General features: G+C 39.5%; 1 protein-coding gene across 7 annotated transcripts in view; it reads right to left on the reverse strand.

The window, feature by feature from the left end:
* Positions 1-13539, reverse strand: part of dennd5a (DENN/MADD domain containing 5A) — a 35421-nt gene extending 21882 nt beyond the window's left edge. For 4 of the 7 annotated variants that reach the window (XM_044203158.1, XM_044202898.1, XM_044202986.1 and 1 more), the window contains exons 1-4: positions 13281-13539; positions 3616-3681; positions 2675-2784; positions 1221-1905 (exon numbers count right to left, since the gene is read on the reverse strand). In XM_044203158.1, the coding sequence (XP_044059093.1) occupies positions 1221-1905; positions 2675-2784; positions 3616-3681; positions 13281-13380 (961 nt within the window). In that variant the 5' untranslated portion in view covers positions 13381-13539. The remainder of the gene's footprint in view (positions 1-1220; positions 1906-2674; positions 2785-3615; positions 3682-13280) is intronic. The other 3 variants (XM_044202817.1, XM_044203076.1, XM_044203246.1) reach the window with 3 other exon arrangements.
* Positions 13540-13993: the final 454 nt, after the last annotated feature.

Below are 13993 nucleotides of genomic sequence, written 5' to 3' on the forward strand. Positions count from 1 at the left end.
ATCCATAGTGGATTATGGAGTGACAGTGTGGCAATGACACGGTGCAACATTTCCTTTCTAGTGTATTCATTTTCTATGTCAGACCATGAAAGCGATGGTGGTCAAATTTATCTTGACGAGCACAAAGAGCTCAGCAGCCAAATTGTTTTGTTTTTGCCACTGAAGGCCAGGCCACATTGAGTTATGGTGTTTCTATAAAGCCCTGGTGAACTAAGTAACAAACTCAAAGTATTCAAGAAACACCCAGGAAATCAAAAGATCACCATGAGTTAAAAAAAAAAACAAAACAGTTTACTCCATCAGAAGTGCTTGTCCGATGGTCGAACAGCCTCAAAAACCCCATGCCCAAACACATTTTCTGCTGTCAGATTGGGCTGTGCCCAGCCATTTCTGTAACTTTCCAAAAACGACAATCCGACTCTCAAGCTCTTTTTTTTTCCATTCTTGACACAACAATTTCTTTCACTTTTCATGTGAACAACTGAGTGCAACACTAAGAATGTCTACCAGGAGAGACTGTCTGAAAATGTGTGCCGTTATCCCTATTTTTTAACAATACCACGTCTTCCCTCTCCTCTGCGACGGCTGGCTTTTCACCCGGCCTTCAAGTGTGGGCATTCGGAACAACTATAAACACCTCGTCGTACGAATCGATCAAAGGCCACCTGGGATTTTCCATTATGTTTCTGCAACTAAAGCTAGGCAATAGACAAAAGTTTAAATCATGATATTTACAATGTAATAAAACTAAATATCTATAATGTAACAATATTTTTGCGCAAATAGCAGTTTTTCCTTCCATCCAACCAAAATGTATAAACAGCCTTAAAGCTACATCAGTGTGTAATAACCAGGTCCCCGGATAATATCTAGTCTCATGTCATGACACAAATATGTCTCCCAGCTCCAGAGACATCTGTTGAGACTGCCTCTACTAACAGGATCACATGACCCCACTATTCTCAGAAAACAGCTGTTATAGATAATGCATGATTTTCCTTGTGTTCCAGCTCTTTAGAAAACATGTATAGTGTTGATGAATTGTGTCCATACTGCACAGGATTTTAATGTAAGCCTGACTACTTGTCTATTTGTTTTTAAAATATGGTTATAATGTGAGCAAGATGCATAGGTACCTGTAATCAATGTATCCTAACGGGACTGGGCGCTAAAGGTTACATGAAAATACTGAGTGTAACAGTAGCAGACCAGCTACTTACGCTGTGAGTAGAGCAGTATCTGCATCTCGAGCAGGGCGCAGGTGAACAGCTGAAGAACGTTCTCCACCCCCAGCAGATTAAACATTTCACCGATGGGAAAGTCAAAGAGTGGTAGCTCAGATGTGCTCGGCCTCTGGCACACCACGGGCCCGTAGACGCCTGAGAACTTGAGGGACCGCCCGGAGGGTGGCTGGGGCACCTCATAGAGGATGTTGTAGATGTAGCTCTCCAGCGGGAGGGGCGGGGGCTGGGGGGAAGTGACTGCCTTGTGAAGCTGCTGCAGCACCTTCCTGCAGGCCTGAGGGAAGGCCATGGGTGTTATCAGGCAGATGCACTTTGACACGTACAGCGTGTCACGACTGATGTCATAAGAGTTGAAGCGCTGCAGGCGGGAGATGGTGGGTGCAGCGTGGAGCACGGGACGGGGCTGGGAGTGTTGGTGTCGCTGGTCCTCAGTTCCTTGTGGCGAGGTGGGAGTGTGCAAGATGTCGTACTGCTCTGCATTGTGCATGTGGTAAAGAGTCTGCATGGCACTGCAGATCTGCTTACTGGTCACCTCCTCGAAGAAGGTGAGGGCAAAGCCGTAGGTTCGAGAGCCGTCCTCTCTGGTGATGATAAAGGAGTGGAACTGAGGCTCCCGAGAATCAACCTGCGTTCTGAACGCCAAACCCTTTGGCATACAGAGCTGTGAGAGGACAGACAGAAAAGTAATCAGAGGGTTGAGAAAAGGAGAGGTGACATCAGACTACATCAGAACCTAATTCATTGTTGAAAAGAGAAGTTATATGAGCTCATTATGTCTGTCATATCGAAAAATTCAGCTGGTGACATTTATTTAGGGCCGGGGATATTTTACACGATTTTGTTGTCTAAATTAAAAAGGTATAGCTAAACATTTTGGGCAAATGCAATATTTCTATTCCCTGTCTTTCTGAGAATTAGATGAGAAGACTGATTGTTTTTAAATTACTGTTATAACTATTTAACAAATATAATGAATTAATTAGTGAGCTTTAGAGGTGCTGGTAGGTTTTAATTTAAATTTTTTATTTATTTTTACCTTTGGACGGAGCCAGGCTAGTTGTTTCACCCTGTTTCCAGTCTTTATGCTAAGCTAATTACCTCCTGACTCGATACTTATTGCAGACACGAGAGTGGTATCAATTTTCTCATCTAACTCATGGAAAGAAAGCATGTTTGCTAAAATGTTGAACTATTCCTTTAATGATTCTAAACTAACAAAATTAGTTACTGATATTTTTAGTTAGTATTGCGTAACAGTGGAACACAGTTCAATATTTTAAATGCCAACTTTATTTGATTTTTCATACATTTCCCACATCATGATACAAAGGAAAAATATTCATATTCATTTTGTGATATTGATGTCACGCCCAGCCATACTATTACTTGTAAAGGACATGAGGAAAATATTATGACTGTAGAGATCATACCATGCCCACTGCATCCTGGTCAAATGGATTCCACTCGACATTGTCGGGAAAATGTGCTAGAACTTTGGATTTAAAGGTTCTCCGCAATGGACTCTGCTCAAAATTCTCACCTGAAAGTGAAACAAACAGACAGAAGAGCAAAAACAAAAGGGGGACAAACTGTTAGCACAAGCTTTCTGATGAAGGTGGAGGAGCAGAAGAACAGTCTGATCAGAAGCAGGTTTAAAGTGCCAGGCCCAACTCCGGAGGAAAGAGCTAGTCAGCATATTTGTCTTGAGAGGAAGATTGTATTGCATCATGTAAAGCTGTCATCGGCATCCTGCTCTTGAAAGTAAACAAAATAAAATATTCAAAAAGACATCATGTAATACTTCAAAATAGATGATTTATTAGAGAAAAAAATCAATCTAACTTCATGGATCTTAATGCTTCTTGACAGCTTTAATGGCAATACAAGAGAGCACACAAAATAATCATAGAATCATAGAAAGCAACAAATTGAGTTGATTTGAACCCAGAGTAAAGCAGAAGTGATGCACACACCAAGGCAGTACTGAAAAGTCATTCAGAGTGTAGGGGGAGAGTAAACATTGACCAAGCAATGCCGGCGCAGGCAGCACTGGATTCGTGTGTGTGTGTGAGAGAGAAACAGAAGCAGTGATTGTCAAACATCAGCTCATTGTTCAGCTGCTGCTGAAGGATGTGAGGGAGAGGGAGGAGGTGAAAAGAGAAACCAGGAGGAGAGAAATCAGGGAGTGCAAAACAGAAAGGGCAAGTCCCAACACCTGCGCAGAAAAATAACTGCGAAAATGCAGAATTTGAAGTAACAAAAGAGGGCTGCTGAGAACAAAACAAAACAAGGTGTGCCAGGTTAAAGGTTGAAGCGTTAAAGCTAAGCTCAGATTAAGAGGGGGGAGGAGTGTGTGTGGTGGGAGGGTTACCTTCATTTGCCAAATTTCCTCTGGCCCCATCTCTGAATTTAGTAGCTTCTATATACTGGCATAAAGCTACACAACAAATAAAACAAAAAAATTATTAAAAGCCTGGTTCTGGATGGGTAGCGCATCACTTCTCAGTTTCTGTGCAAACACATCCTGACAGCTCTGCTCTGAGAACAAGCTGCACACAGATATCGGACATTATCATGTCAGGTGGGTATGCTAATTCAAGCCAGCTGGTGGGGTTATGATACGAGGAAACAGCGATTCTGTGTTCCTCTTCTTCTAGAGATCATGCAAATCCATACTGCTCTTACTATATGGATTATGTTCTCACCACAGAGAGTCTGCAGCCATGCTAGCAGCTTTGTGAGACTGTACGGGGGTGCATGGAGCTAAATGCTAATATCAGCATGCTAACATGCCGACAAGAACAATGCTATCATGCTGTGTTCACCACCTTTGTTTAGCATGTTAGCATGCACTAATCAGCACTAAACACAAAGTACAGCTGAGGCTGATGAGAATGTCATGAGTTCTGCAGGTATTCAGTCTTTAGTCGATGTGTTGGACAAACAGAAATTTTGACCTGTCGATGGCGGTAGATGGAAAGTTAAGGGATCATCAAGTTATTACAATTCATCACCTGGGAACCATGCATGACTATACAAAATTTCATGGCACCAAATCCAATAGTTGAGATATTTCAGTCTGTGGCTAAAATTGGATTAAATCCAGCTTTAAATGACAATTCAATGTTCTGATGGAAGACTGAGTTGTTTTGGCCAGAGGTTTTCAAAGCATTGTCTGAGGGAGGCCCACAGTCTCAGACTTTGAAAACCCCTGGTTTAGGCTATGAGAACTAAGCTCAAAGATGTAGCAATATTATTTCTTATCTGTCATTATGAATGCTGTTATTTAAAGGATAAGGTTAGCAGTGTTCTTTATCTTTCTTATTGTTAACAAATCCAATAAAAAGGCCAAAACCAACAATGAACTGATCCTACTAACAAGTATTGTCTGTGTAGCCAAAGCCTGTTATAGCTTATTCCCTTGCGCCATGGTTTTTAAATTTGTTTTTTAAAAGAGCCACGTCGTCGCACTGGTTGACATGTTTCTTCATTATGATCAACATGGCCACTGTAGTTTATTTTGTAGTTTATTCTGCTGCTGTAAATACCCTCTAGAGCATCACATGTGTATTAATCTCAGCTGAAAATGGTCCCCAGCATATGCACTATTTACTTATATTTGAGTAATGTTTGCTAAAAACTACAGTGCCCAGTTATTTTAGGGAATTACTGAGCCTGTGACCTGTTTTTAAAGATTTATTTCTTCGGTAGGAATTAATGATGAGTACCACAGACAGGGTAAGGACGTTGGAAATTACATTCTTGCTTTTTGGTCTTTTTATGGGCTTTATTGACAATAAAGAAAAATATAGGGTAAAGGTATAAGGGTAGCCTCATACTTCATGATTTACCAGGTGGTATGCATAGCACAAGTATTTTACAAAGACATGATGTGACATTTCAATATATTTCAACAGTTTCCCTTTTAATCTCATTGTGAATAAACATCTCAAGGTGGGGCAAATTGGTCGAATATGTGTATCCCATCAATAGACAGTCATGGGGTTGACTGAGTAAATGGCTTCTCTTGTATTGCAGACTGACTGGCCCTGGAGCTGAGTTAGATTACCTAACATTTTACATAAAAAAGAGACCCTTTATGCTGCCAGACAATGCGTTTTGCTGTCCTCTTCTTGCATGACATTTGCCAAGCACCAATGAAACAGTCCTGCTGGCAGAAACACACATTCATGCAGCATGTCAAAGCCAAATGTGAGCTGTGTGGCACATGCCATGGACTCTTTTCTAGTTACACTCAGCTTCAAACCGAAGCTGCTCTCAGGCTGATGTGGCCTGTGAGATGTGAAACTAGGACTTTCCTTACTGGACTTTCTGTGGACTACGTAGTTATGGGTCAGAAATATCAATTTTCATTGCACTTATATGACTCAGTGGTGACACACACAGGAAGACAGAAATGATGAAGAAATGAAGACTCCCTCAACTCTCTTCCCTGATGATTACATTCATTCTCTCTGTTGCATTTTTTTGAACAAGACACTTATGTTTAATCTTGGAAAGCATTTACGGAGAATCCTAGTTGACATTTTGAGGGCGATGGATGAAAGTTCTGTGTTTACTCAGGTAAGAGCGAGGTTGACAATATCTGACCCCAAATGTATCAATGATTCAGTATCCCCTTAGTAAGTCTACAGTCTTGTCTAACAAACAAGTTCATATTAAGTACAGTGAAATTAATCCTGGAAAGGGAATAAAAGTTTAAGGATTACATAGTTTAATCTGTTGGTTACTTTCATAGTCAAACTGCCCACAGGGAAGAAACTAGGCTAGGAACGCAACTCAGACCATACAGACTCAGACCATCAGCAGCCAAAGATAGGTCAGACAGTGAGATTATTATGATTAGAAGGGATGGAAAAATTAATACCACTATGATGACCCCAAAATCAATGTTTAATCACCATATTTAAGGCGTATAATTGTTTTTGTGATGTTAAGACGATAAAAAATGCTGAAATAACAAACTGACGTCTGTTGTTCATGATTTTGTACATGTAGGTCAAATTCCAAGACAGAAAGTGAAAACAGACATGGAGCACGATGATGTGATTGAAGCTGTTTGTAAACTCAGTCACGACAAAGTCAAAGTATTGGAATAATACAACAAACATCTGGAAGCATCTGGCTGTGCAGCAAGTTGGAGGTGAAATGTTGCTTTACTTGACCAACAGCCTCAATTACTGTTCTTTTAAAGTAATAAGACTTTCATGTATAATTGCTGATGGTAATGATCAATTTGCATAAATCACACCGACAGTCTGCACACAGCAGGCCTCTACACTACCACAGCAGCAGCAGCAGCAGCAGCACATTACAGCAACCTTAGTGAGCACAAAACATTCCTGTCTGACATGTGAAATAAGGAAAGCATAACACTGTGTTTCCCAAAGCCTAAATCAATATAAATGTATTAAATGATAAGAATAACTTAAAGGATTTCCTCTGTGGTGTCAATCAATTTGACAGGACAGCTGTGATTATTTATCTGAGAAAACAAAAGATGACTACATGGGCACAAAGGTTTGTCGCTTTCTTTTCAATCAGGTTTTACACAGACAGCAATTATTGGTTGCTTAAAGAAGTGTTATGTGTGGTGTATGGAGAATATTCTTACCCAGAATTAAAAAGGAAAATGAAAAGCGAAAATGTCAAATAAACTATTATCATATTGTACTACTCAGGATAATCAGGCCATAATTTAGACGGATGACAGGAAACAAGGGACACTGGTTTAAGGTCAGTGTCTTAACCCCTAAGCCACGGGGGCACCCGTAACCAGGCCATGGTTAAATGTTAAAAAGGAAACTGATAAAAGGAAGCTGGATAATGAAATAACAAATGGATATTGTAAAATGGCAATGTGAAAATGAAAAGAGAAACTGGATGGATAATCGCTTTTTCAACCGAGAAACCGATTTTCTACGTCATGATGACTCGGTGGAGTGGGCGAATTCAAAAGTCTGGACCCAGGCAACTATTCTCTGGGACAAATAAATTAAATATATACTTTTATTTTTGAAGAAAGATGCTGACATTGTACCTTTTCCTTGTTGTTTCCACACATAGGATGACTAGATCTATCAGTTTGCTGCCTCTCTCTGCTCCTGTGCATAGCCACGTTCAGGTGCAGTGGGCCGATACTACACAGGTGTTCCTTTCAATCAACGTCTTCACCTGGTAATTAGTGCTAATTACAAGCTAACTGGGGAAGACACTCGTCGACATAAGCACCAACAAACTCTACTGTAAACATTTTCTTAATCTGTCATATTTCCCAACAAATGGACCGTGATGCCATGAGAGTGTGGACGGGTAGCAGTGGGAGTAGAGCGTCACTGAGCTCTGGCTCCTCGCCGTTTTCCCTCATCCTGTAAGCCAGGGACCACCCACAGCCCTGCACCCATCCTGTGCTCATACACCCTCACACCAAGACAGGCTCAGGCATAAAGGGATGTACCTCTCTGACTAGAAAGCTATATTAAAACACGACACGACTCGAACGCCCGGAGCAGAATGTGATGAGGACACTGCTAACACTTCAAAAAAGCTCAGCAGCAAAAAAATCAACACTTATTCACCCAAAAGGACCCAGCGCTGACAGAGCATGATAGCTCACTCTCAGCTTAAACTCACAGCCTCCACAGCTTTTATATTATTATATATATAATATATATATATATCTCATTTGTTTTATTGTAGATTAAACTTTTAATTTATCAGTTCATCATAGAGAATTGTAATGAGCCATTTCAGCTCTATTTTTCTATGTAAAGTAAGAAAACTGGTGTTTTCAGGGTTGAATTTGCTCTGAAGGAACCTCCTGAGTTTAATTTCCCTCACATAGAGCTGAAATAGCTCATTACAATTCCCAACTCTATGATGAACTGATAAATTAAAAGTTTAATCTACAATAAAACTAATCATTAGTTACAGTCCTATGAGCCAGTATTTTCTTACTTGTGGTCGGGTTCTGGGTTTGTGTGTAAAGATCAAGATAAACTGCATCTTCAAAGCCCTGTGAAATCTGTAATGGGTCTTCAAACTGCATCCAAAATTTCCTTCATACATTTTCAAGCAGATTTTTTAAAACACTGACCCTTTACAGGCCCAGAAATAAACAACTGAGTGAAAATATGAAAGCTCACATTATGCATTTGAAGCCTACATTATGTTCATGTTGAGCCATTCATCCTCGTTTGTTTGCTAAGTAGGATTGGGAAAGAGAGGCTGCCTGGGAAATTCAAAAGGATATTTAGCATTTGAATAAGTGGAGCCTGTGTGTGAGTGTACTTATGTCCCTCAGCTCCCTGTGTTTCCAGTGTCGCCTGTGAGGTTGCAGGGTCATACATATGCTAATCAGGTCCTCACTATGCTGCCAAACTGTGCATAAAGAAATCTTTGGTGGTTTCTTTGTGTTTCACTGAACATGAATCACCATTTGCATCATATCGTGCAGTGAGGAAGATACTGTGGTTCTGTTAAATTGCTGGAGAAAATCACCAAATGATTTGGCTCATTTCATTCATGGCACCAAGTATCTATCAATAGCCAACAGTTTTGTCAGCAAAGTTTGAGGCAAAGTTACTTTAATTCATTCTAAATGTTTAAATCATTGGGCATATAATTACTGACTAATGTTCAGTCATCTGTTCAGTAATTACAATAATTACTAAGTGAGTAAGATTCCTAAGTAAGTTACCATGGTTAGTATCTCGCTCTACAAGATGAACTGCCTCGTCACTGTTTCATGACATTTTGTTTATGATGCCCACAACTGTTCTTCAATTACAGCTGAAGCAAGTATTTGTTCAGAATAAAGTCGTTCAAGCTAAGTACAGTATTTAATAGGGCAGCAACTAATCATTATTTTCATCATCATCAGTTCATCGGACAATGATTTTTATTTATTTTTTTAAAGTCGCAAAGTTGATTCATTGTTTTGTCCATAAAAAATGTGAAAAAATAGTAAAAATGTAGTGCAGCTAATGATTATTTTCATTATTGATTAACATCAATTAATGGATCAATTGTTTGGTCTATAAAAAGGTCTCATCTTCAAATGTCTCGTTTTGTCCGACCAACAGTTCCAAACCCAAAGATTTCCAGTTTACTATCATATATGACAAAGAAAAGCAAAGCTGGAATCAATTATTGTCTGCAAGAAAAAAAATGACTATGAATTGATTATTAAAATAGTTGATGATTAATTTTCTATCAACCAACTAATCGATTAAGATTATAATTTCCCCTGAGCCCCGTCTTCAAATTCCTTGTTGTACCCGACCATCAGTCCAAAACCCAAAGGTTTTCAGTTTACTGTCATATCTGACAAACAAAAGCAGCAAATCCTCAAATTTGACAAGAGAATCTTCTTGTTTCATGACTTAAACAATTATTAAAACAGTTGCCAATTGATTTGCTGTCAACTGACTGACTGATTAATCAACAAATGTTTTCAAAAAGGTTGAAAAAGCATCTACTGGTATCATCTGCAAAATCAGCACTTTAATTGTTGACCTAACTTCACATATTTACGGTTTTGTTTCTCCAAATTGGAATTGCCACAGACTTTCCCAGCATTTGCATTTCCTGCTAAATCCACCCACACATGGGTGATATCTGAGACATTCCTGTCTTACCAAAGTGTAAAGTTTTTTGATTTCATTGTGAAAAAAAGACTGAAAACAAGTATTCCATCGCAACTAAAAATTCAAAATCTGACACAATGACTTTCATGCCTGCAACAACCGGCACAAACATGCTTTTTTTTCTTCATTTTTGAATTAAAATGCAAAAGAGCCTCTTAGTATACTTTATCTGACATAATCATATGTAACCTCTAAAGTTGGAATTTCCACAGCATTTCCTCTCACAACTGAAAGTCGACAAGGGCAAGCCCCAACCTCATTCTACAGTAAACAGCAGCAAGGTGCAAGTAAGTAGAACAGCTTCAGTGGCGTTTGACCACAGAACTCAAGTTTGTACTTCTGTGCAAGCTTTCAACCGGTTACATTTTGTCGAGTCAGAGAGGCCTCAAAGAACCACTATCACACACCTAATGGCAGATTTATGATAACAGAAACAAAAAGGTTATTCCATGCCATTAAACCCATTTGAAAAAGGTAATTTGAGAACATGATAATGTAGCTACTGTAATTTAGATCTTGTTAAAAAGGTGAGAGGGGAAGTCAATCATTTAAAAAAAAATCTATACTAATTTATGTCTTCTATGTGTGTCAAAAACGAACATGGTGTTCACGCAGCGGATAATGTTAGCGTCTGAGAAAAAAAGATGCATTTCCAGATGAAACCGCATTGGTGCGGACATGGCCGTAGTCTGGTCAGCTAGCTCTACCTGTGCTCTGCTCATGGTTGCGTCTCAATTCAAAACAGAAGAGCGCATGTTCTTGAACGATTCATTTCATACGTTTCAAGTAAATCTGAACTCAAATTGTAAAAATTAAAGGAACTTAAATAGGAAGTACAGGGGTTGAGTCTTAGAAAATTAAAAGATTTTTATGGTTATGTTAGTGCTTCAAGAACTTTCTTTCAACTACAACAGCCAACTCTACAGGCCTCTCACTACCTGCTGAGTCACAATAAACCACACAGAAAACAGAGATAAAGCAGACTCTTCACTGAAGCCTATTAATCACTGTGTTGTTGACTAAAAATGAGTAAAAATGGCTGAACTAATTGGATTGTTGTCTGAAGCCAGGAGAGTACAGGAGCAGTGACCCGGTCATCGAGAGCTTACACACCTAAACACAGTTACTCACAACAGGCTTAAGGGCAGCTCATGTTAGCAAATATGCACTCGCATAGTTTGCCTGACTGAAGCATATCGACCGTCAACATGAGCGAAAACGTGATTCTTTGTGAGATACACACCATTTGGATGTAAATACATTATGCATGTATATCATTTGAGTTGAAACTATATTATTACTTTGTAGACCTGTTTGTTCCCTTCAACATGTAGAGTTTCCTCAAGCATATTAGTTAGCAGGGGTGTTGCTGTGGGAAACCCTGGCATTATTTGGTGGGGGAAAATGTTGGCACTGATATTTACATACACTTCAAATCTCAATTGTCAAAAGTCTAAACACTATTATTTAGCAAACACAACTCCCACCTCAACTGACATCTTGGGTCTGTCACGACGCCCAGAGGAGACAAAGACTCAAGAGAATTAATTATTACATTGTTTTTTCCCCAGGTGGAAGAATCCTTTAGGGCAAAATTATACAACCCCAGATACCATCTGTCACAGAAAATCAAACACATTTCATTAACAAAAGTCTTCGATAACACTGGTTAAAGGCACGAACATTTAAGAACAATAATTTTCCAACTCTCAGCTTCATCCACAGTTTAAAAACACAGAATATAATTAGATGGATTATTACATTTCAGAATTTCTGAGGGGAAATCCAATAATATCTGTGCAGACTGGGGAAGGCAGCAGTGAATGCTTCAACATGCAAATACATGACCAACAACAGACTTGTAGTTTTACTCGTTAATCTCACTGATCTAACTGTAAACAATGAGATGTTTGAAAAAAATTAGAATAAACATGGGTTGTTCATACTGTGGAGCCGAAACGGGCTCGTCTGTGCCTGTTGAAGACCCCAGTTTGGGCTCAAAACATAAATCTTCTTTCATGTAACAAATAAGGAAAATAACAGGAGCCTTTTGAAAGAAGTAGGTTACAATTTTTTTGGACAAAAGACAAAATGGATATCTTTGTTAGGGCCTGTTCTTTTGAGATGAAATGTGCAGTTATGGTAACATACACCGTCACGTGCTTCTTCTGTCAGTTGTCATAGCTACCCAACAAGCTTCACACAGCGACCGCTTCACCGCATTTTTAAAACCTCTCTGTTCACGTTTGGAAAATCGCTTGTCACGTAACAACTGCAGCTTGGTAGGCTGCATCATGTATTCAGTGTCTTATATCATTTCTCAGAATCTAGAAGATGGTAAATCCATGTGTTGTCTCCAAGTGTGTCTTCCAACAATATTGTCATATTGCCCAGCCCCACTGACTGAAGCTAAAATGTATTCTCATTTATGACCAAATGTACGTTTGAATCTGCTGACTAGGAATACAATATGAGAGAAAAACAGCACTGTTGCCATGCCAGTTCATGCTCAGGGCCCAGACTATCTAGGGACCCTCAGGCCACAGTTTCCCATGCAGATACATATGCAAATCCTCTCTCTTTCGATCAAAACGCATGCTCATGCAGGCAAAATCAGAATAGAAAAGGTCAAAGAATCAAACAGGATCCAGGTGTGTCACAACCTCATTAGGTGTTTAAGATATTTATATACTTTTTGTGGAGGGAAGGGTGTGCCCTCTAAGGAGGTTACTTGAAGAGGATGGTTGCATGCACAATGTGGATCTCTGGTGGATGCTGAGGATGTCAGGGGCATTGTACATTGTTGCCCTAGGGCATCTGACAGGTTAATCCGCTCATGTGTGTTGCTACCTTGATACCTGATCTCCTCTAAATGACAGCTACAGCGGTAATAACATTATATCGACATTAATACCAGAGCCAGAATTAACAGTAAGAAAAGTGCTGCTCACATGAAATACGTATTACTGCGCAGTACCAACGTGAAAAATCATTTTGATTTGTAGAGTATAAAAATCGGGAGGGAATTAATCGCCAAGTTTTGGATTAAAATTCACGTCAGTGCTTTAAAGAGACATAACAAACCAGTAATCCTCTCGCTCCTCCTCATCATCATCATCATCATCATCATCGAGCATTACAGACACACAGGCTGAGAGAAGATGAGCTAGGCCTAACGTTATGTTCGCTGTGTATTCAACTTAATATGTCACATGATCTGTTATACGTATAAATAAGACAGGCACGTTAAGATACAGTAAAGGCTAAATAATAACGCTGACCTGATTTTGTAGCAAACACCCCTTCGTTCGTGCCTTATTTGCTACAGCATCAGCCCGACATTTACCCCGATGGCTAATAAGCTTACCGGACAGTTCGTCGGGTTCCAGCCCGCTTTCGGTGTCGAGTCCGCAGATCACAAAATAATCTGCGAACCGGCAGGAACCGGTGCTGAAGCCGGTGGTCATTTTGAGACTGGTCCGGTGGTTCCCTTATCCCCACAACAGGGAGCATATTAATGTAACTCGGAGATGTGATTCCTCTCTGCCATCACGGATGCTACGTTACTGCGAAGCTTGAAAATCAGTACCGATACTAAGCTAACCTGTTCGGCTAACAGTCATCAACGGTCATCACACATCCGGCCGCGGCCCTTCACAACAAAAGGTCGTCGCCACAAAGTTAAAAACGGAAAGAAACTGCAAAAATCATCATTTAATCTGTGGCCTTTTATCTGTACGTAGCGTTTAAAAAAACATAAATTGAATAAAATTATGCACGTGTGGACGCATAAAACAAGCACAAATGACTTAAAACTTAAAATAATAAGTCATATATGAAAATGTGAATATATAACAAGGATATTTAAAATGATATTGAGTAAGGGGGAGTAAATAAATCTATAAATCTAGTAGTAAGAAAAAGTCAGTAGTTACATTTGGAGACTCAAATGGACACTGTGCAATTCTATATGTCAACTTAATCCTCCTGGTTATAGTTAATATTCTGCAGTGGTTTAAGAAAAAAACTACAGGCCTGCAAATTCAGCCATATTTGTACAATTGATGACATTTTGAGTGT

This window comes from Siniperca chuatsi, linkage group LG1, assembly GCF_020085105.1.
Source record: "Siniperca chuatsi isolate FFG_IHB_CAS linkage group LG1, ASM2008510v1, whole genome shotgun sequence".
Taxonomy (NCBI): Eukaryota; Metazoa; Chordata; class Actinopteri; order Centrarchiformes; family Sinipercidae; genus Siniperca; species Siniperca chuatsi.